General features: G+C 30.2%; 3 protein-coding genes and 1 pseudogene across 3 annotated transcripts; 1 reads left to right on the top strand and 3 right to left on the bottom strand.

Moving 5' to 3' along the window:
* Positions 1–2524: 2524 nt before the first annotated feature.
* On the bottom strand, positions 2525–3535 carry LOC131172829 (protein trichome birefringence-like 12). The gene is made up of 3 exons (XM_058134364.1): positions 3510–3535; positions 2961–3210; positions 2525–2737 (listed from the first exon to the last, which is right to left on the bottom strand). Exons 1-3 carry the CDS (start codon positions 3533–3535, stop codon positions 2525–2527), a joined length of 489 nt encoding a protein of 162 aa, XP_057990347.1.
* LOC131172828 (protein trichome birefringence-like 12) lies at positions 3166–5245 on the bottom strand. Its single transcript, XM_058134363.1, has 2 exons — positions 4716–5245; positions 3166–4382 (listed from the first exon to the last, which is right to left on the bottom strand). Exons 1-2 carry the CDS (start codon positions 5243–5245, stop codon positions 3911–3913), a joined length of 1002 nt encoding a protein of 333 aa, XP_057990346.1. The 3' UTR covers positions 3166–3910.
* Positions 5246–10015: 4770 nt separating this feature from the next.
* Positions 10016–12229, bottom strand: LOC131173224 (putative disease resistance protein RGA3). The gene is made up of 2 exons (XM_058135225.1): positions 10373–12229; positions 10016–10098 (listed from the first exon to the last, which is right to left on the bottom strand). The coding sequence occupies exons 1-2, from the start codon at positions 12111–12113 to the stop codon at positions 10040–10042; spliced, it is 1800 nt and encodes a 599-aa protein (XP_057991208.1). The 5' UTR covers positions 12114–12229; the 3' UTR covers positions 10016–10039.
* A 4836-nt stretch (positions 12230–17065) lies between these two features.
* Positions 17066–20166, top strand: LOC131172827 (receptor-like protein EIX1; annotated as a pseudogene).
* The last annotated feature ends 4279 nt before the right edge of the window (positions 20167–24445 follow it).

Below are 24445 nucleotides of genomic sequence, written 5' to 3'. Positions count from 1 at the left end.
TTTAAATTTTGAAAGTTTTGATTAAATTATTTAAAATTAAAAATTTTAAATATAATCAACAACAAAGTAAAAGTTTGTATTTATTTGGCAAAAGGCCTTTTAAATACAAAGGTAAAACTATATCACTTTACTACCCAAGAGCTCAAAAATCATTTGAGTATTTTTCGGATAATAATAATTGGGTTTGGAATGAGTTCAAATAATTGAGAATAAATTTTAATTGAATTTGTAATGAATTTAGATTTTAAGAATATTAATCAGATTTAATTTTGAGTAGAATGATTTTTCCGAATACCCCATCTACTGATATCCTTAGCTATGATGGACTTCGAAGGTGTAAAAAACGGCATGAATATAATTGTAGAGGGACAGTCTTCTTTTCCATTTGATTTTGCATTTTCTGGGTAAAAGGATCAACAATTAGGGGAGGGATTTGAGGTCTTGTGGAATATTAGCCGGAGAAGGACAAAGGAGATGGGTACGCTCTGTGAGATGAAATATTTGTGTTATATATATAAGATATTTTTTCAACTTCTTCACTTTTAAGAATAGATATTAATAAATAAAAAAATGAAATTTTGATAAAAATATAGAAACTAAAAAAAAATATAAAATATTAAGAGATTAAAATTATGAGTAGTTTTCTTGAAAAATGACATTAAAATTATGAGTAGTTTTTTAATTTTAGAAACTTTGTGGAGGGACCATATGGTTTCACCCCTCACTGCTCCCTCGCACTTACTTTGTGCATAAAGACTATTTAATTTATTTATATTAATTTATTTAATAACTAAATTTAATAAAGTATAAATAAAGGCAATAAAAACAAAGTAAACACCATTATAATAATCATGTACGGAATTCTTCGCAACAAAATAGCTTTCCGTCATTATTATTTTTATTTTCTTTTATTCTCTTGTAATAATAATAATAATGATCATTATTATTATTATTATTATTCATCATTTTCGGTTAAAATAAAATATGTATTGTTTTATTTAATTTTTTATTCATTAACCAGTGCATGAGAATATCAAAGATAAAGCTGGACTTATTTGTCAACTTTCATACTTTAATTGAACCAAATTAAGAATATGGACTCAATTGGTTTTCAGTTCTCACTGTCAATTTGAAAGAAAAAATTGACATTATCCTATTGATTACTGATATTTATCCCATTGATTACTGGTATTCTAAAGAAGAATTTGTAGATTTCAACGAACAGAGGCTGATAAAGAAGATCTGAAGGGGTGTATTTAAGTGGCTGCTTTATAGGCAAACTTCAGTGGCAGTCAAAAGGCCCCTGAAGTTATCAGCCAGATATTATGAGCCATTTCAAGTGTTGGCAAGGCTAGGTGCAGCTGCATACAAGATACAACTGCCTTAGACTTCTACTATTCATCCTGTTTTTCATGTCTTAAATAAGAAAATAATTAAGTGACAATCAAACACCTATTCTGGATTTACCAACTACGCCAGATGCTCAGATTGTTTTAGCTCCGAAACAAGTCCTGCAAACTATGGTTATTAACAGGGATCATCAGCAGGTCTCTCAAAGTCCTAATTCAGTGAGTTGGTCTGCCAAGTGAAGATGTAACTTGAGAAGATGTATCCTTCATTAGAGCACAATTTCAAGATTTTGCATATTCTTTGAGGCAAGAATGTGCTAATGGAGAGGGTATTGCATATAGGAGAACAAGGTATAGAAAGAAATAGTTTTGGGGGAAATTGTAATTCAGAAATAGTGAGGAAGTTAAAGAGTTGTTAGCTAAGAAGTTACAAGTAGTCAGGGAGCTGGAGTTTGCTCGGGATAAACAGACGGCGAACGTTACGAGGGAATAACTGTATATAGAGTAGCTACATACCAAGGAAGAGATTCATTCAAGAATTAGTACTCCTGAATCACTCTCCCTCCTTGAATTCTCTCTAGTTCTCTTCTATTTCCTCTCTATCTCTCTCTAATTTCTTCTATTTCTGCCAAAGTTCTACTAAAATCAGATTGTTAGGATCTCAAAACCTAACAGGAATTTCCAGTTTAAGAAGAGTGGAAGACAAATTGAAAGAAATAATCGTGCACACACATTAGATATTTCAAACGTACATGACCAAGTTGGAAGAAAAATGAAGTCATTCAGTTAACCTTCCAATCACCTTGTTCACAACCCAAAAGAATTTCCCATCTCTTCTTTCGTTTTTTTTTTTTTTTTTTTTTGTCAACTTACAACTGGGAATAAATTTGTTTCCCTTCAGAACGTCAAAGTAAAAAGGACGTAGCGGGAAGCTTTTTTGATCTGAATCTACTGGAAGTATATCTCAAGGAAGTCTGTCTAAAACACCAGCTTGTATTCTGATTGCCTGATTCTATAACTTAGTCCATGAAACTACACAGCATTTTATTGTGTAATGTACAGAAATCCGCAAAATAATTAAAGTCTGGATATAACTTGTTAATGTTGCCTTGTCTCTTTATCGGTTCTTCAAAACGCCTTAACAGATAAGCTCTGACAATATATCAATCCATGCGTCAGGAACACCAGGTAGGCACCAATGCATGCAATTCTGACCCCAGATTGTTCCCAAACCAAATTGAAGGGTGTGCATGTGCTCTATAATCGCTCAAATGAGTTAGACCCAGCGAGTGGATATCCGTGCATTGCAATGTCAGTTCAATTGCATGATCAATTTGTCTTGCTTCTTTATTAACTCCATTTTTGCTGGGATCAAACCACAAATCAAGCTGTCCAGGTATCAGTATGCAATATCAATGAGGAAATATAAATAAAGGCAAGATTAGAACTACTGCCACACTATGAAGGGTCATGGTGTTGAAGATCAAATTAAAATTTTGTTCAAAATTTGAACCTGTGGTGTAGCATTTCAGTACAGGTTAATACTTTGTCATTAGTTATCAAACTTGGTAAGAAAGCCTAAAGGGTGAATTGCCATCAACTTATTCATACCTCATTTTCGTTGAGGGCCTCACTGAACAAGCAACTTCCATTTTGGTTCCACTCACTGCCATAAAAATGCCGCTGTGACTGCAGACGCCAAAACTTGAATGTCTTGCCAGGAACTTCCTTTTGTATATATGAGACCATATTCTCAAGAACAACTTTAAATCCATCAAACAAACCAAGGGAAGGAAGTATCTGTTGGCCAGCATGATAAAAAACAAAAGGTGTGTCATTTGGAAATTTGTCATGACCCCACCTATTCCAGATGAAATAATATAATTTAAAGATGCATTTAGACACTACAAATGCATAACAAGAAAGAACAAGCAAAATAGCAGATCTGCCAGTACAAGGATGCAAAAAAGTGAAAATAATTAATCTTAACCTAATTCTTTGCTCACACATGGTTGAGCATTTCAGATTCCCTTTACAAATATTCCTCTTTCATTTGGTATTCATTTCCCTCAACTTCCAGCTAGCATGCTTCTAGCATTCTACTATTCCCTTTACACATAATAGACCTTTGCATCATTGTAACTAGATCATTCTGCACACATATCACGTAATGTTTTAACAGTCATCCTACTAGTATTTTATCATAAATGTCCTCAGATATTTTCCCAATTTCTTCTGAGCTCATAATTTGAATACACCACAATTACATGGGCATTTTGTTAATGCATCAAAAGTAAATGCCATATGTGAAAGTAGAATGAAAACTTTATTTTTTAAATACCTTTTGATAAGCAATAATTTTTCTGAGTTATATCAGGTAATAAGCCAATTTTCATTTCTGGGAATTATACTTTGAGTCTCCAGAGCAAAAACTAAGTTAAAACCATGTAGTTACATAAAGTGAAACCTAGATGGTTGTAAACTACTTGTGAAAATACTTGTATGTTTTTCTTGAATTGTTAGATTTAGAATAAATGAATATTGTGTCAAGCTCTACCAAATTAAAGGAACACACTACGGCTGTGGAATACAGGCAAGAGAATTAATGTCCAAAAGAGAAAGAGGACAATGAGAGTTGAGAAACAGCAATACAAAATAATAGTGATTGACAAGGACAAGAACATTGCAATACAAGACAAGAACATTGCAATACAAGACTCCTTACCTGTGAGTTTTACATAAGAATGTAAGACTATAGACATATCTAGTCGTCCCTGAGTGTTCCAAATCATGTCATAAACCAAGCCACCATTTTTTTTTTCAATGAATCTGCAATAATGCAGATGAAATGCCAAAGCATTAAAAGGTGAAAGAATCAGTTCATTAGAGAGGAAATTACCAATGCCCAGTATTAAATATGAGAACATCATAAAAATGATTGACGGTGGGTCATTCATCTGCAGGTGCGTCATCATCGACGCGATATGTTTCCTTCTATCCATCATTCGCAAGTGCAACTGTTTTGGCTGCCACCTTTATTTGATCAGTGATGAGCAAGTGAGGTTGTCATTTTCAATATTTAAAAAGGAGAAAGAAAAAAGTGATAACATTGTATTCCGGTAGAAGGGAGCCATAAGATTCCAACAAAATGCATTCAGGACCAAGAAATGAACCAGAACTAAACAAGCCTAGTTGACAATTATTCAGTAACGCCTATTTTGATGGCAATAAAACTTACTATTTCTATCTGAGAAGATTTATATGGCAACAAGTTTGTGCATTTTTCCTGCCAATATGGGAATCACTGGCACATACTGAGAAGATACAAGTTCAAGCACAATAAATTAATAAATAAATATAACTCACTGATATTTGGCGAGCAAAGCAGGCCGGTGATATGCCACGGTGACATTGAATTTGGGAAAATAAGCACCTCTCCAAGCCCCCTTCTTTTTCCACCTCCTTGCATCAGCATCAGCCACTCTAAGAATACACAAGAACGACACCAAAAAATTCTCATTTAAAGAATCGCGAACAAATCCAATGTTCCTATTTCTCATTATCCCTAGAAATCTCTGCGGATCAATCCGTGGCAAATTGCATTTTTGGGGCACCCATTTCCAGGAATTGATGAGACCCATGTTGTCTCTGTTGTTCCTAAGGCAGTTCCAGGCGTTTCTATGAAATGGGCAGGACTCATCGTAAAAGGGTTTGGGAGCCTCAGGGTCTAAGACCCAGTGGCCTTCGAAGAGATTGCAAGTTGAAGAAGGAGAAGGTGTGGTGATGGATGTGGAGGAGCAAGGGAGGAGCGAAGTGGAGTAGAGATAGAGGAACGGAGAGGAAGATGAGGCAAGGGATTGTAGTAGGAAGCTTTGAAGGCATCGCAGATCCACCATCTGAATCGTAGAGGAGAGACCGAGAGAGTAGAGCTCGAGTTAAGACTCTGTTTGGTGTATTCAATTTTTCAAGTGGAAAGTGGAACGAGATTTTCTGTTTTTAATTTTTTTTTTCCCTTAACAATTTCATCTTTGATTTTTGAGAAATAATAATAATAATAATAATAATAATAATAATAGTAAAGGGTTAAAAATATACATCTTTTGAGTAATATTATTTTCAAAAAGTGTTAGAGGTTATATTTGTAGTTTTCGAAAATAAATAATAAATAATAAAAATAAAATAAGTAAATAAATAATAAAAATACATAAATAAATATATATTTGTACCTAAAATCCAATAAAAAAATTAAAATGACCCCTTTGAACGATACAAGACTTTATTTTCTTTTGTTAATAATTAAATATCATTTTAATATCATTTTATTTTAAAATTATTTTTAGAATAAAATAATAAATTGACATATTTAAAAATAATTCCCATAAAAATAAATCTATTTTAAAAACTTAACAACCTTGTTGTCTAATGATGCAGAACGAGGGTAATGAGTTAAAATAGTATAGATCTTAATCTTTTGTTATTTCCTCTGCATTGCAATGTTGTTTGCAAGGTGTCCGTTAAAATTCACATAGATGTTTAAAAACTTTGAAATATAAACTAAAAACTTTGAAATACAATAAGAATCTCTTGCATCGTTTGTAGGGCTGAGCAGATTTCAATTCAAATTAAAAAATTGAATTGAATCGATTAATTTAGTTCAATTAGTTCGATTTTAAAATTTAATCGGTTCGATTTAATTTTATATTATAAAAGTTTTGATTATTTCAGTTTAATTCAATTTTAAAGAGAAAAAAATTAGTTAAATTGAACTAAACATAATATTAATTTATATGTTTAAATCAAATCAAATAGAACGGAATTGATTTTTGAATTAATTTATTTTTATAAGAAATTTATGAATTATATTTAATTATATATATATATATTAATTATTTAATTTTATTGATTAATGGTTATTAGGTTCAAACCAAAGTCAAAATTATACAAAATAACTTGAAAATCAAGTCTAAATTAAAAAATCAATCAAAAATCAAAACCGATTGGTTTAAACCGAACCGAACTGAAATAGAGTGGTTCGGTTCGATTCAATTTTTCACTCATTTTGATTCAGTTCAATTTCTAAAATATATAATTTAGTTTTTATAATTTAATTCAGTTTGGTTCGGTTCGAACCGAATGCTCACCTCTAATCATTTAGTGACAATACTTGAACTAGTGATTCAAATGAGAGTTTCTATAGATTTCTTGACCGTAGATTTCAAGTTGTCTCAACTTTAGCGATATCTGTAAAATATAAAGGAAAATGCTTGAGGGATCAAGTTGATCCGCATTAATTGTGGAACAATAGGGATAGTAAAGTCATTTTATATATAAAAATTAAGTTATTTTACTAAAATATCCTTTAAATTATTTTTATGGGAGAATACAAAAATTTGAAATTTAAATATTAAATTGTGTCTGTTGCATTTTTATTATAGTTACAAATTTTAATATAAATTAAAAGTTTCTTTTACTTTTTCTCTCATCTTTTCTTTAATCAACAATTTTCTTTTTTCTTATAACAAGGTTTACACATTAAAAAAAAATAATATTTATGTAAATTAAAAAAACTTAAAATAAAAATAAAAATAAATAATATATTTTATTTATTTATTTTTTATTTTAATATGTAAATTAATATTTAAAAAGTACAATATATATTACTTTATTATAATTAAACAAATGATCAATCTGAATTTAAATTGATTAAATTGATTGAATTTATTTCACATATTTAATTAATTCAGTGGACTGAAATATATATTCAATTGAATCATTTAAATAATAATTGTTATAGTCGATCTAAATATATATGAATAATTGAGCATAATGTGATATGCCGTATACTCAATTGATTCAATTAACTAAAATATATATTCAATTGAATCATTTAAATAATAATCGTTACAATTAACTCAAAATATATATAATCAATTTGATTCAATTGACTCAAAATATATATGGTCAATTAATATAATATAACATGTTACATAATCAATTGATTCAATTTACTGAATAATAATTATCACAATTAACTCAAAATATATATAATCAGTTGATTCAATTAACTCAAAAAATATATAATCAGTTGATTCAATTGACTCAAAATATATATAATTAATTGACATAATGTAACATATTAGATAATCAATTGATTCAATTTACTTAATTAAGGGCTTAATTAATAAAAATATATGATTTATATATAACATATCAAATATTTAATTGACTCAATTAACTAAAATATATGATTAATGTGACATGTCACATACTCAATTGATTCAATTAACTAAAATATATATTTCATTGAATCATTTAAATTATAATTGTCACAATTAACCTAAAATATATATGATTAATGTGACATTATACATAATCAGTTGATTTAATTTACTCAATTAAATATTCAATTGACTAAAGCATATGATCAATGTGATATGTTATATACTCAAAATGATTCAATTGATTTAAATATATATTCAATTAAATCAATTAAATGATAATTATTATAATTTACTCAAATATATATAATCAATATGATGTTATACAAAATCAATTGATTCAATTAACTCAATTAAAAGCTTAATTGACTAAAATAAATTATTGAAGTAACATGTTACATACTCAAATTGATTCAATTGATTTAAATATATATTCAATTGAATCGGTTAAATGTTAATTTTCATAATTGGCTCAAATAGATATGAGTAATGTAACATATTACATACTCAAATTGATTCAATTGACTCAAATATATATTTAGTTAAATTATAATTTTTGCAATTGATTCAAATTTACAAAATTAGTATGACATTACACATAATCAATTTGATTTAATTAACTCAATTGACTAAAATATATGATTAATGTGATATGCAATATACTCAAATTAATTCAGTTAACTCTAATATATACATTCAATTGAATCAACTGAATTATAATTTAGCAATTGACTTAAATATATATGATTAATGTAACCTTGCATGTAATCAATTAATTCAATTGACTCAATTAAAAGCTCAATTAACTAAATATATAATCAATATGACATGTCAAATACTTAAATTGATTTAACTGATTTAAATATATATTAAATTGAATCAATTAAATTATAATTTTTACAATTGATATAATCAATGTGACATATCACATGCTCAGTTTATTTGATTTATTAAAATATATATTGAATTGAATTCATATAGATCCATCCTATTTACTCAAACCAAACAAGCATATTAATGTATCTGTCACTATCTAATTCAATTTCGTATCATAGATTAAATTTAAATTAATTTTAAATTGAATAATAATTATTTAATTTAAATTAAATTAAAATCATTTTTTATTAAAAATAAAATAATTAAATTTAATTAAAATTAAAAGTGAGATGAATAATTTGATTTAATTAAAATTAATCCTAATATTAAGCGGTCATATTTTTTTTTAACTAAACTAGCTATATTAAATGGTAATTGCAAAAAATTATGCATGTTGTACCTTACACTTTTTATGTAACATACATGATTTTTGTCAATTGGTACAAAATTGAGGAAAAAATAAAAAAAACCTCCAAACGATAAATATTGGCTAAGAGAAAATTATTTCATCATAAATATTGGCTAAAGGAAAAGGTACATGTAAATTATACTCTTTAAAGCTTTAATAAAGTAAAATTAAAATAAATTTTCAAAATTAAAATTTAAATATTAAGTATATGTTATTAAAATTCAAATAATTATATATATTTTCTTCAATATGTGTAGAGAAAATAAGCGTAGATAATAAGTTTAATTTTTTTTTTTTCTTGAAAATGAAAGTATAATTTATTACTATTTGCTAAAAAGATGATATAGTTGGAGGGAAAATATTGAAAGAGGAAAGAATAAAGGATAGAGAGATATTTTATCTCAAAAAATATAAAGGATAAACAAGATATTTTATGTTGCCAAAAACTCTTTGATCCAGATTAATTGTGGATCGACTTGATCCCTCAATTATGATCCAAATATAAAAAAATATCATCTAATAAGTGTGTTGGGATATTCCCAGCATGTCCACTCTAATGATTAAGTTAATAATAAATAAATAATAAAAAAATTAAAGAAAAAAAATGATCATTTAGCTAATATTATTTATAAATTATAAAAAATAAGTTGTATTTTCAATGTTACATATATTTAATAAATGTTTTAAAATAATTATTTATTATGTACAGCTTAAATCAACACTTCAACTATTAGAATTTAACAAATGAAAGGTACAAATGCCATTCAATAGATTACTATAAATTGCCTATATGGAGAATAATCAAATTTGTAGAATTGTGCTTCCAACTCCTGCATGTAGGAATGAGAACCAAACTAATTAACCCCTTTAATTAAAGACAAAAGTAGCTTCGGATTCTTGATGTTTGAAGCACTAACTTACCAGAATTAAAAATAGCATAAGATTCTTGATTGTTTCACTTTGCATATCCATCTCCATAGACATGTATCACTGTGTCATTAAATAAGATGAAGAGTAATTTTACATTTTGTTAGAGAGATTTCAATTTATGCTTATAAAATAGTTCAAAGTATAATCTAGAAAAATCATGTAAAAGAATTACTATCATTTAAGATATGAAAAGAATTCAATTTAATAAATAGTAATTCTCACATATTTTTTGTGGTAAATTTCAAACTTGAGATCCTCTATATCACACTTTCCTCTAAATCTGTCTCTCCATACAAGCGAGATGGAGAATATTCCTCTGTCAATATATTCATGGTTAGAATATGTACTTTTAAATAATTTAAATTGAAATTTAAGAGAACAAATGAATATTGAAAGTTAAATAAAAATAAAAAACCCTCAAAGGCCATTAATTTTTTTTTTTTATTGTTAAGATATGAAAAGAAGTTAATTTTCAAAATAGAAGATGCTTGAGCTGCAGCGGAACAATGTGAGAAGGAAGTGCACATAAAAATCGTGAGGGTGTTAAAAGAAATACAGAATAAGAAATGGGAATAGGAATACTCAAAAACCTGGAGGTTGAATCTCGAGATTAGGGATGTGAGCAATATTTGGCCAATCCACACCCTTTTCCTTCATACATCTTGCAGACAACTTGCGGCATCCTTCAATCTTCAACTTCTGTAAAGACGTCAGTAAATGCATTCCCTCAGGCAGCGATCTCAAATTAGGGCAATCGGAAATTTTTAGCCGTTGAAGTGATGTCAGGTTGCCTATCCAATCTGGTAAAGCCATCAAACTAGAACAATCATCGATGGTGAGCTCTTGCAGGTTTGTAACAAGTTGAAGCCCCTTTGGTGGAGATTTCAATTCTAAAAGAAATCCAATAGAAAGAGATTGAAGACTCCTGAAACTTCCCCATTCAATGACTTCACCATCATCTACAATAAGCTTGGGGCAGTCCCGGATTTGCATTTTTGAAAGACAAGGAAATTGAGCAAGTTCAACCCCACTCCTCCTCTCCTGCCTCCACCATCCTCTCAAATTAAAACAATTTCTGAGTTCAATCTCTTGCAGCGAAGGGTAAGATGTAAATGATGGCGATGCCAAAAAGGAAGGCTCCTCATCTGATATATACACTAGAGAATGAAGGTCTTCGAGACGAAGGGTTTTTAGATAAGGGAGTTGGTCCAATGGTGGAAGCTGCTTCAATTTTAGACAACCCATAAGCGTAATGTGTACTAAATTTGCGATAGAAGACAACCAACTTGAAAATCTCACACCCTTGAAAGATTCCACAACCAAGGATTGTAAATTTGGATGAGGCTCAAGCTTTTCTAACCATAATTCATTCTTTTCAACTTCAGTATTATCAATAGAGTCCTCATTCCAATCCTCACCGAGAGTATAATAATCTCTCCAACTTAACATCAAATACCGGAGGAGTTTCTTTTCCCTTAAATTCACTTGGTTGGTCTCTATCTCAACATTTTCCACGTAACTAAGGTTTCGGAGGGCAATACTTCCCTTAAGTTGGTTTAGGCTATTCAATTCATTTAGCATAGCCCCCTTAGAGCCTTCATCCCTTGCCACCACAAAATCTGACAGTTGGCGCAAACAAGTTAATTTCCCCAATCCAATTGGCATGCATCTTAGCTTTCGACATCCACCAATCTTGAGGCACCTAAGGCTGATCAATTTTTCTATATCTCTCGGTAATTCTCGGAGCCTAATACAAAATGAGAGTATTAGAGTCTGCAAGTTTTGCAAATTAGTTATGGACTTTGGGAGTGTTTCCATCTCACCCCAAGAAATGTCAAGATATCTCAAATACTTCCATTTTCCTATTGAATTTGGCACTCCAAAATATGGACCTTTAGCATATGGATATATTAAATGCAATACACGTAACTTTTCAAAATTTGAAAAGATCATATTTAAACCCTTTTTTGATCTTACAGTCTCAGGAACACTTTCAAAAAACAATGTTCTCATGCCCTTAACTTTAACCAACATCTCAATTTCATTCAAAGAAGATGGCCAATATACATGATGGATTCCTTCGCAAACATTCTCTACTGCAAAGTACCTATCCTTTGCTATTGATTGTGCTAGATCATGGATAAGATCATGCATTTTATAACCATTCATACTTTCTGACTGATGGAAGAATGATCGAGATGACAATTCATTGAAGTACTGATCTCCAATATCCTCTAAATCGTCATCCTTACTTGAACAGACAATGTATCCTTGTGCTATCCACAAACGAATCAATGTTTCTTTATAGAATTCGTAATCTTTGGGAAACATCGCACAATAAGTGAAACATTGCCTTAAATAAGTGGGCAAGTGATAGTAACTCAACTTCAGCACAGAAAAAATATTCCCATTTGTTTGAAATGACTTTAATAAGTCACTTTCTAAAATAGAAGACCACTCACTCTCTTTAGTTTTCAAACGCATGAGGCTTCCTAAACTCCTTATTGCAAGTGGAACTCCTTTACATTTCTTTACCATCTCTTTTCCAATTTTTATTAGGTTATGATTCACTACACCACGCCCCTCTCCAAATGCTAATTTTTCAAATAAATCCCAAGCCTCATTTTCTGCTAGACCTTGCAAAACATATGGGGAATCCACACCCATGACTGATGCAGCTCTTGTGCTACGAGTGGTGACTAGAATTTTACTTCCAGGGGCACCCACTAACAAGTAATCTTTCAAATCATCCCATTTTTTCTGATCTTCATTCCATACATCATCTAACACCAACAAATACCTCTTCCCTTCTAAATTTTCTTTAAGGCGAATACGCAATTGTTCTAGTCCTAATCTGATTTGAGCAGGAAAAGAAGTCCAATACCTACACGTATATACAACAAGTTTTTATTAATTACTCTCTATGGATCTTGTGTATATGTGCTTTTTATATTTTTAATTAGACTTTTTTAAAATTATAATTTTTATTTACAATATAATTATTTTTAATTTACTTAAATTTATGATATAATTATAAAAATAAAAAACAACAATAAAATTTAAGCAATTAATTATAAACCTATTTAGAATGAGAAAGAGTACATAAAAAAACTTTTATGTTAATAAATCAAATTCAACATGAAATTATACAGAGGCTTTTATAAATTATGTGTATAAAATAATATTAAAATAACATATAATATTTAAGAACCTCTATTGGATTAAGAATTTCAATAAGTAGAGCAAAATAAAACCCCATATGAATGTGATTAATTATACCACTTTTTTATGGTTTGGCAATTTTTTTTTTCCTTTCTTTTTCCACATGAATAATCAATTTCTCTCTACATTATCAAATAGTATTTTGATGAACCTTAAAATTCTTAATTTTATGATTGTTTGAAGACAACATTGAAAGATAATGATACAAGATTAAAAAAGGAAAAACTTTTTCATATATATATTAGTTAAATCAAAATTAAAATAGGATTAAAATTAATAGCTGAATTCTAATTAAAATATTATTAATTTAATTGAATATTAATTTATTTTCTTATAAAGAAAAAAATTTATTGAAGAAGGATTTAAAAAAATATTAATTTGAAAAAAATTAAATTAAATTTATAAAAGCATTTTAATCCGTTCATACATTTATCCTCTCTTTCTTATTTATTTTTTTTTAATAAAAATTTCATATTTACTTTGATCATATTTATTCATGAACTCCTAAATGTTTCTATATATATATATATATATATATATTTTAAATAATAAAAACTATTTTATATTATGATTGTTTAAAGACAACAATGATAACAAAAACATAAAAACAATTTTAATAAACATATTTGTTGAATTTAAATTAAAATAAATTATAATTATAGTTAAATTCAAATTCAAATAGTATTGATTTAATTAAATATTAATGTGAAAAAATTATTTTTATTAATTTAAAACATACAAGAATTAATTAGTAGCACAAAGTGGTTCTATATAATTTATAAATAAATATACAAATATAATTATTATTTTAATATTTTTAAAAAAGTTCAATTTTTTTAAAAAGGATAGATGATTTTAATGTAGAAAAATATTTGAATTATTTTTATCAACTGAACATTCAAATTATGCTAGTTGTTAAAATTGAAATTAATGTAAAAGTTTGTAGATTAAATTAATAAAATTAAGAGATCTGACTAAAATAAAAGAAGTTCACAAATTTTGGAGTTTATTGGTCATTTGGCATAATAATAATGATAATAATAATAATAATAATAATAATAATAATAATAATAATAATAATAATAATAATAATAATAATAATTTAAAAAAACTTTTTTAATAAACAAATTAATTGGCTTCAAATTAAAATAAAATCTATTAAATTTGATATGAAAAGGAATTTATGAAAGAAAATTATAATACAGTAAAGTTGGTCAAGAAGTTTGCAATTGAATGTCCAGAATTTTAGAATCAATGTAGAATTGCATGTCCAAAGTTAATGATAAATTTATAATTAAAAATAATTTAATTTCATAATTTTTAGTATCTTTGTTTTATATTATATTTTATATTAGACAAAATGAATATTTAGTATTAAATTATAATTAATTTATACCTAAATTAATAAAGAAAATATAAATTGAAATTGAAATATTTAACTTTTCAATATGGCATGAATATTTTCTTTTATAAATATATAAATATCTTTTATTACCTATCATTTTATTAAGAACCTGTTTGGTCTAAAATAAATTACGAGAAATTATATCTGCACCTAAAAATATTATAATAGAGAATAAATCATATTCAATATGAATTTTATTAATAATATTTGTTCATAAATGAAATAAATTCCACGTCTAGCTAATAGATCCAAACACTGTATGTATGCAAGAAATAAAATGAACAGAGTCATGTAAAAGTAAAACAATTGCTTATTTATTTGCATTCATAAATACCTGTGTTGCGACTTTCCTTTGGCCTTGCACCATCCCCCTCAAGTCATGAGTTGCCATCTCATCTACCAATTCCTCCGCTTCATACACAATATCTTGAAGCCTCCTTATCCAATTTTGTACAGCATGGCTCTGCTCTTGCTTCTCCTCAGCATCTACAAGTACAGCTTTCACAGTGGAGAGAGAATTTCCAAGCTTCTTTAGATCATCTCTGGCACGACAGACCAATCCAATTTCTTGGAAAGCAAGCGACCCCAGCTTTGTTAATACTTGTTCTAAGATACTGAATGGAATTTGTTCAGCCATTATTAATTCTTGAAGAATCGTGAGAAAGATTAATGGAAATTGGAAATGAAAAAGATTGATGATAATGGAAATGGAGATGAGAAAGATTGATGATAGATAGGTGAGTCTGAAGTCCGAAGATGCATTTATAATCCTTACAGAAAGAATCAGCATTACTTTGGGTAGGAGAAGGAAGTAAGGCATTCATTTCCTCCTTTTCAGAAAGTGTAACAAAAAGGAACAAGTAATGAATCAAAGCAAAAGAGCAACCCAACGGCAGGAAAGGAATATTTTTTTATTGATCTTTGGTTAAATCCTGGCTGAGAACAACTACTAAAAAAAAAAAAAAAAGCTTTATCTAATTTTTTTCAATGTTAATTTCTTTTAATTGTTTTTTGAAAAAATCATTTATAATAAAAGAATTTAATTAAATTCACAAAATTAAAGGCTTGAATTCTTTCATTCCAAAGAATCAGCTGAATTTAATTCTTGTAAAATTTTCTAAATAAGGAGTTAAATTTTTCCCTTTTATAATTTTTTCCAATAACATTTAGCTGGTATAAGAGTGGTCTCTAAGGCTCTAAGAAGAACAATATTCAATTAAGTTTGATCTAACAATTCTTTTTTTTAAACAGCCTATCTAATTAATATCTTAATTTGAAAATTTTTTAGAATATACATGTCATGGTTATGAGAAAAATAACTAAGATTGATTTAATTAGTACTCAATCAACACTCCCATTAAGCAATTGCAAAAGTTATTTACTTTTGGTACAATCTGTGGAAGTAATTTTTCCTCTCTTGACGTTGTGCCTCAGTGCATGTAAGTTACAAATTACAGGATCAAATTAATCCTAAATCAACTCCCTTGCATGGCGTGAACCAAACGCTGCTCTGATAGAAAACCTGACGCCAATTTATTGGTAAATATTAGTCTTTTCATGATTAATTAGTTTATCACCAATGTAAAATGATATATATTTATTGGTAAATATTTTTACATCAAATAACATTGCTGATTAAACTTTTTTAACTTTTTACTACGAATTTTTTTTTTTCAATGGAATTTTTTACTATTTTCATTTTTTTTCTTATATGTTGGACTTTCTTTTATATAATATTTCATGATTAATATATTATAAGCGTCTTGAATTTAGGCCCATTGGAGTTTGAAGCCCAAAGCCTTACATGAAAGGCCAACGGTTGCAGCACATAAATTGATTGCTCATGACAAGGAAGAGTATTCGTTGAGTTGAAGCCCATGATACATCATGCAAAATTCTCCTGCTGAACATTATACATGAAGCTTCTTCCCACCATGAGCATGGCTAATCTTCTGTATTGTGAGGCATGCATGCATGCACTCAATCACCATTTTGAAGGGTTATTAGGAAGTCTGTGGTGTTTCTTTGTAATTACTTTGCTTTTATTATTTTCAATATTTAGATTATAGTGAACATGAACTTATAAGGAATGATTCTATGAGTAGAAAGGTAGCTGTAAATGTCCCTGGTCAATAAATTGCAACTTCGTAAGCTTAACAATTGTTAGCAGAATAACTTTAAGGCATTTGACAGTGTAAATCATGCCTGTGTTCCACCATTTTTTTGTCCTATATACTAAATCAAGTTTTCTGTCCATATGAAACTCATTTCTTCTCCTAAGACTTGGTGCTTTTAACATAAGGAATTACTAAAATACATAGACTTGATCAACTAAAGCAAAAAGCAAATCTCAATTGATTAACAAGATTTAGTTAGTGGCATAATCATTACAGTTAATTAGATTCTTAGTTAGTGGCATAATTATTATAGTTAATTAGATTCTTTCCTTTTTTTTTTCTTTTAAAACTAAAAAAGGAGAGGTGATGGTGTTATCTCAACATAAACGGAGGAAATATAATAAATGGTGCTTCCTCCATATAGATAGTATAGCACAGATTACTAAGTTGTAAGCGATGAAACAAAGAGAAGAACCAAGATTTTCCTCGATAAGCCATCCTAATCCTCTTCAACTGAACAGGGCCTTGAGTCTTGATTTATGGGGAATTTACCACTTCTCTGGATTTTGTTGCTTCTCACCCATTTGATAACAGGAAAACATGTTTCTATTGCACAGGGAGAATTATTAGCCTGCAAAGATTCGGATAGAGAAGCTCTTCTTGACTTCAAAAAGGGTCTTCAAGATTCTGAAAACTGGCTCTCCTCGTGGCAAAGAAGCAATTGCTGTTGCTGGTCGGGAATAATTTGTGACAATACCACTGAAGCTGTTATTGCAGTTGATATCCGGAATCCATCTGATTATGATTCTTTTGGCAGGTATGATCTTTCATCGTTAAACGGAGAGATAAGACCTTCACTCACTAAACTCAAGTCCTTGAAATATCTGGACTTGAGTTTCAACACATTCGATGGCAGCATTCCTGATTTCTTGTCCTCTTTGGAGAACTTGCAATATCTAAACCTATCAAAAGCTGGGTATAGTGGTGCCATCCCTCCAAATCTTGGAAGCCTCTCTAGCTTGCAGTTTCTTGATATCTCTTCTGATTTTCAAGATCTAACAGCTGATAATATTGACAGGGTGACTGGTCTTATCACACTGAAACATTTGGCAATGGATCAAATAGACTTTTCAACTGTAGGAATAGGATGGGTTGAAACATTAAACAAGCTTCCATTTCTAACTGAGTTGCATTTATCTCTGTAGTCTATCCAGTATCACCTATTATCTCCCTTTTATTAATTTTACTTCACTTTCAGTCATAGACCTGGTCATAACAACTTCAATTCCATGTTACCAAATTGGATTGTGAATATTCGCACCCTTGTATTTGTTGGCATCAGCAGTAGTGGCTTGTACGGAAGGATTCCACTTGGTTTCAGTGAATTGCCAAATCTAAAGTCATTGGACCTTAATAGTAATGAAAATCTCTCAGCAAGTGCCTCCCAATTATTCTGGGGAAGCCGGAGAAAGATAGAAGAAATTGATTTTTCAATCAATAAGTTACATGGAAAACTTCCAGCTTCCCTTGGAAATACGACATCTCTCATTTATCTTGATTTGTCAAACAATGTTGTCAAGGGTGGGATTCCAAGCTCCATAGGTATGCTCTGTAACTTACAAAAAGTATTCCGGTCGAATAATAACTTGACAGGAGGTTTACCAGAATTTCTCCAGGAAACAGATAACTGCCCTTCTAAAAGTCCTCTGCCCAAATTGCTGAACTTTGAGTGCACTGACAATCAGGTAGCTGGTAGGTTGCCAAATTGGATGGGTCAACTTAAAAATCTTGTTATACTCTATTCAAAACGTAACTCTCTGCAAGGTCCAATCCCCCATTCCTTTGGAAATTTGAAGTGTTTGTGTGAGCTCAGACTTGAAACAAACAAACTCAATGGTAGTCTCCCAGATAGTTTGGGTCTGCTTTCTGAGTTATTTGCCCTCAATGTTTCCAACAATGAAATGTCAGGTATTATCTCAGAAGCAAATTTTTTGAGGCTAAGTAAATTGAAGTACTTGGTACTATCAGATAATTCATTCATTGTGAATGTCAGTTCTGATTGGGTTCCTACATTCCAACTCTTGGACCTTGAAATAAATTCATGCTATCTAGGCAATTCGTTTCCTGCTTGGCTTCAGTCTCAAAAACACATTAAAGGTGTTTATCTCTCAAATACTAGTATTTCAGGTTCTATTCCAAACTGTTTCTGGAACATGTCAGGGAATCTGATTCGATTGAATGTCTCTTTCAATAGTTTAGAGGGTCGTTTACCAATTCCATTAAATATATATCTCTCTCTGTAGTTGTTGATTTGAGCTCTAATCACCTCAAAGTATCCATTCCTCGTCCAGGTGTTGAAGTCCAGCTCCTAGATTTCTCAGATAACCATTTCTCTTGTCCTCTACCAGAAAATATTGGTCAAATCATGCCAAACTTGGGTTCCCTTTCTATTTCCCGAAACCAGATTATAGGTGCAATCCCAGCCTCAATTGGACAGTTGTCGTCACTTACAGCCCTTGATCTTTCAGGTAATAATCTAACATGAACCACTCCTCCAAGCATGGGGAATTGCTTCTCCCTCTCCGATTTAGATCTTCAGAAAAATGTTTTGTTGGGAGTGATTCCAGAATCTCTAGGCCAGCTAAATTTGCTTCAAACACTTCATCTGAGCGACAACAGATTATCAGGAGCAATCTCATCAGCTCTCCAGAATTTGTCGATTCTGGAAACTCTAGACCTGGGAAATAACAGGTTGATTGGAAATATTCCACCTGGGATAGGAGAAGCATTCCCAAGTCTCAGAATACTTAGACTGGGATGAAATGCCTTTTATGGAGAAATTCCCCCTGCACTTTCAAATTTGAGGTCATTGCAAGTCCTGGACGTGGCAGAAAACAAGTTGAACGGCACCATTCCGGCTAGCTTTGGTAATCTTAAAGCCATGGCTAAAATTCAAAATGGACTCCATTATTTGTTCTATGGCCGTTTCTCATTTGGCGAATCATCATTACATTTCTTCCAGGAAAACTTAAATGTCAACATAAATGGGCAGCCTCTTGTATATACCAAGATTCTTTCCCTTCTTTCCCATCTAACTAGCATAGACCTTTCAGGAAACAATTTATATGGACAGCTCCCTGAAGAGATAACAAAATTGGTTGGTTTGGTGTTTTTGAATTTGTCTAGAAACCACATCAGTGGCCAGATTCCCAAGAGCATTTCAGAATAGCAACAGCTGTCATCTCTTGATCTCTCCTGCAATGAGTTTTGGTGTCCAATTCCCCCAAAAATGTCTTCAATGTGATTTTTGGCATATTTAAATTTGTCCAACAATAACTTGTCAGGTGTTATCCCTTACACAGATCGCAAGATGACTTCTAGTGCATCCTCTTTCATCGGAAACCCTGGTCTATGTGGCAGTCCCCTTACTGTAAAGTGTCTACACGGTGATCCAAACTACAGTGTCACCACTGAGGCTGACAATGCTAATGGCTTCATTGACAAATGGTTTTGTTTGAGCATTGGGATGGGATTTGCAGTAAGTTTATTGCTTCCTTATTTGGTTTTTGCAATCAACAGACCTTTGGGTGACATATACTTCAGTTTTGCGGATGGAATTGTTGACAATTTCTCAAACTGAGTTTTTTTTTTTTTTTCTTTTTGCAAGTTTTCTGTTTCTTGAACAATTTGCTGATTTATTCACTACTCTTATCTGTAAAAATGTTGTATGAATATTTTTCAGTTTCTTTTACAGTGGCTTCCTTTGGAATAAATCACTAGCAAAATACCCATGCATTTATAATTTTTATTTTTTAATTTAATTTTTAATTACATTATAAATAAGATAAATTATTATTATTCAATTAATTTTAAATTAAAAGTTCTTTTTTATTTAATTTAATTTAAATAAAATTTTACTAGTTATAATAATAAATTTTTTATTAATTTATCATATAATTAATTAAAATAATTTATACATAAAAATATAGATATTTAATTAAAATTTTAAAATAACTCTATTAAAAAAGAATGATAATAAAATATGAATAATCAAAATATTAGTTATCATTGTAATTAATATATAATTATAATAAAATAAAATATTCAAAAGTTTAGGAAATATTAAATAAGAAATTCATAAAAAATTAATAATTAAATAAATATTAAGTAAATATATTTAAATAAATAAATTTTTAGAATCATAATTAATAATTTTTGAAAGAAATAATGAAAAAAATAGTACAAATCAAATAAAGATTTAAAAGCATTTAGATGAAATGAAAATACTTGGTGAAAAGAGAATACTTGATGTATATTAAATATATCATATAACATATAGACAAATAAATAAAACTATTTAAATAAAAAATTAATTTATAATTAAATATTATTTAGTTAAAAAACAGTAACAATCATTCAAATTCAATTTTTATAATAGTAAAATGTTTCTTATTTACTTAGCCGTTTTAATTAAATCGTTCTAGGTTAGCCATAATAATAATAATAATAATAATAATAATAATAATAATAATAATAATAATAATAATAATAATTGTCACGACCCAACCTATGGGTCGGACCGGCATTAGGACCTGGGCCAGCCTAAAGCCCCCGAGGCCCGTAGTAAGCCTAACTGTTCATTAACCCAACTCTAAGGCCCATTTGGGCCCAATTTCAAGAAAACAAACGGACAGAGTCCGGCCATAAAATGGACTTACCAACGGGGAGTTTTCGACTCACCCGACCTGTAAACACAATATATAGTCAATTGGGGAGCTCAGCTCACCCTCACATACTCATCAACATAATAATAAATGGGAGCTCAGCTCCCTCATCCAATCCATCAAACATGCATAGCATATTAAGTTTACAGGTCCCAAAATAATAATTTAGTTTACAGACCCAAATCAAATAACATTTCTAACACATGCGGAAATTCTAAGATTTAACGAGTTTATACAAACAGTAATAATTGACCTGCGAGGGAGAAAAGCAGGTTAACCAAAATAAAATCCTCCTGTAGCCTGAAAAAAATATTGAACAGGAGGAGCGTTCGACTCAGAGAGTAAAATATCAATTTTAACCATAATCTCTATAACTATCTAGAACTAATGCACCCTGTAGAGTGAAATGCAACATCAACAACATTTTTACATCATAACATCAAAAAGGTAATTTGGAGCACTCACACACCCTGTAGTATCAATCATAACATATGGGGTGATCCCCTATACGACTCTCTTAAATCCAACTTGGTGCCGGTAATTACTCAAGCTCGGACTTCCACTTAATAACCAAATCGAGGTCCCAGTAATTACTCAAGCCATGACTACCCCTCGAAGGATCGGGTCCCAAGAATTACTCAAGCGTGATCGCCTGGCCCTATCCATAGTCCACACCACATCACACGCACGCCAACGCACGCACACTGCTCCAAATTACCACAACAACATCCATGGCACATCAACAGTTATGAATGCAACATAAATCGTGCCTAGAGTTTAACTACATAAATATATGCATATAAGTGATGCATGGGCATGTTGAACATATAATAATATCGAAATTACAATTAAAATTAATATTTTACTCACAGACTTGACAACAATCACTGTGGCGGCTGGGCGGAGGAAGAAGGCTGTCCCGGCTCACCTGACAATCATATTACATTTATTTAATAAATTTGACTCTATACAAACAAGGAAAAAGACCAAATACGTCCTAAGTCGTGCCGAAAATCCGGCAGAGTCTCCCCTATACCTAGGACCTACCCAACCTGCAAAAGGGTTCAAAACACACTTCTATACTCACAATCCATATATCCACAGTTCAATCATATCACACAGCCCCTCCTGGGCCCATCAAATCAGTCATCCATCACAATACGCAAAATTTCAATTTAGTCCTTATTATTGATCATTTTTGCAAAAACTGCCCAAACAAGCTCTAAAAATTATAAAACTTTGCCCCGCGGTCCTTAGCAATATTACTAAGCTATTTCAAAAAGAATCGTAATTTTCTAAGCTACCACGAATATTTTATGGATTTTTAATCCTATTTAAGCACTAGAAAATTACGAAAAAGCAAGGTTCGGGTTTACCTTTGCCGATTCCAACTTCGGGAACGCGCTCGGGACGTCTGACAATGGGGGGCTAGCTAAAACCTCGGTCCAATTCGAAGACTTTTCCGGTAACGGGTCTGTCTGGCCCGAAATTTGCAGACCCGGTCAACTATCGAATTTTCGCAAATCGAGGATACCTACACGAAGCCCATAACACGGGGGTTAGTACATAAATTTTTCAGAATTTTCTAAGCTCATTAAATGCTCGGAAAAACACTGCGAAGTTTCGTGGGACCCACCGAAAAACGGTGTCGGAAAAATTCGAAATTTATGTCGTTGCGAAGCTCTCGACGAATGGAGCGTGCTGGTGGCCTTGGTTTTCTCGTGGGATTCACGGTTTTCGAGAAATCTAGCCCAAAAATCGAAATGGGCTAAAATCTTCCCGAGCAAAAATCGGACAATCCGCTCGATGGATTTTGGCGTTCTTGGTGTCTATGGAAAGCTCTCGCCGAGTAGATGATTTTGGATACAAGACCCGGTCCAATTGGTGGCCGGATCGGCCGGATTTGGCCGGGGAAGCTAAAGCGGCGCGCGCGTGCAGGGGGCATTTTCGCGCGCGTTTTTCCGTGATTCAGCGTGATCGGCCATTGGTGAGGTGGGCGCCGATCTCATTGGTCAAGGCGGCTGGGGGTGGGGAGGAGAGAGAAACGAGAGAGAAAAGGGAGAGGGACGACGCGCGCAGGGAAGAAAAAGGGAAGAAGGAAAAAGGCCGGTCTGATTCGACCGGTCTGATCCGGTCTGGTTCGATTCGGCCGGTTCGATTCAGAATACAAAATTTTGAATTTTTACTCTGCCTCGGGACCGAAAAAGAGGCCCAAAAATTCTGAAAAAATTTCAGAAAATTCAGAAAAATACGTAGACTCCAAATATATTTTTAGTTTTGCCACGTGGTCTTTAAATTAATTTTTAAAATTCATCAAAGTTTATATTTTCGGAAAATCGAACCCGATTTTCAAAATCCGAAAAATCTCAAAAAAATTCCTAAAATTTAAATAAAATTAAAATACCAAAATACTCATAAAAATTAAAATTTCAGGGTGTTACAATAATAATAATGAGCATTAATTAATCTTAAAAAAATAAAATAAAAAAATATTAAATTATTAATATAAAATAAATACATACTAATTATAAATAAGTCAAATCTCTATATTTTATTTTTATAACTTTTTATATCAACTATATTTTTAGTCTCTCAAAATTTTTAATAAAATTTCATAATAAAAATAATAGAAAATATAACAATGTAATAAAAATATTTATTAAATATATAAAATAATTTAAGGTTGATTAAATTATATCATAGTTGATTATGAGATCACAAATTAATAATCAATTTTTTTTAAACTAATGGCCATTAATGACCTTTTATTATTATTATTATTATTATTATTATTATTATTATTATTATTATTATTATTATTATTACTATTATTATTAAGGGTAACATGTGACAAATAATATTTTTGCATAAATAATTTATAAAAAAAATAATATAAATAATTTTTAAATATTACATCTAATCATAAAATGTCATAATTTTTTAAAAATTAAATTTTAAAGACAATAATAAATTAAATCATAATTGTTAAGGTATTATTATAAATAATAATGATAATTAAAAGAGAAATAAAAAAATTCAATAATAATTAGTATTTATAAAATAATAAAAATAATTTTTAAATATTGTATTTAATTAGAAAAGGCCTTAATTAGGGGTAAGCATTATTCGGTTCAAACCGAATAAACTGAACCGAACCATCTTAATTCGGTAATTCAGTTTAATTTTTAAAATAAT

This window comes from Hevea brasiliensis, chromosome 14, assembly GCF_030052815.1.
Source record: "Hevea brasiliensis isolate MT/VB/25A 57/8 chromosome 14, ASM3005281v1, whole genome shotgun sequence".
NCBI classification, from domain to species: domain Eukaryota; kingdom Viridiplantae; phylum Streptophyta; class Magnoliopsida; order Malpighiales; family Euphorbiaceae; genus Hevea; species Hevea brasiliensis.
This window is presented reverse-complemented; position numbering and strand designations above follow the sequence as displayed.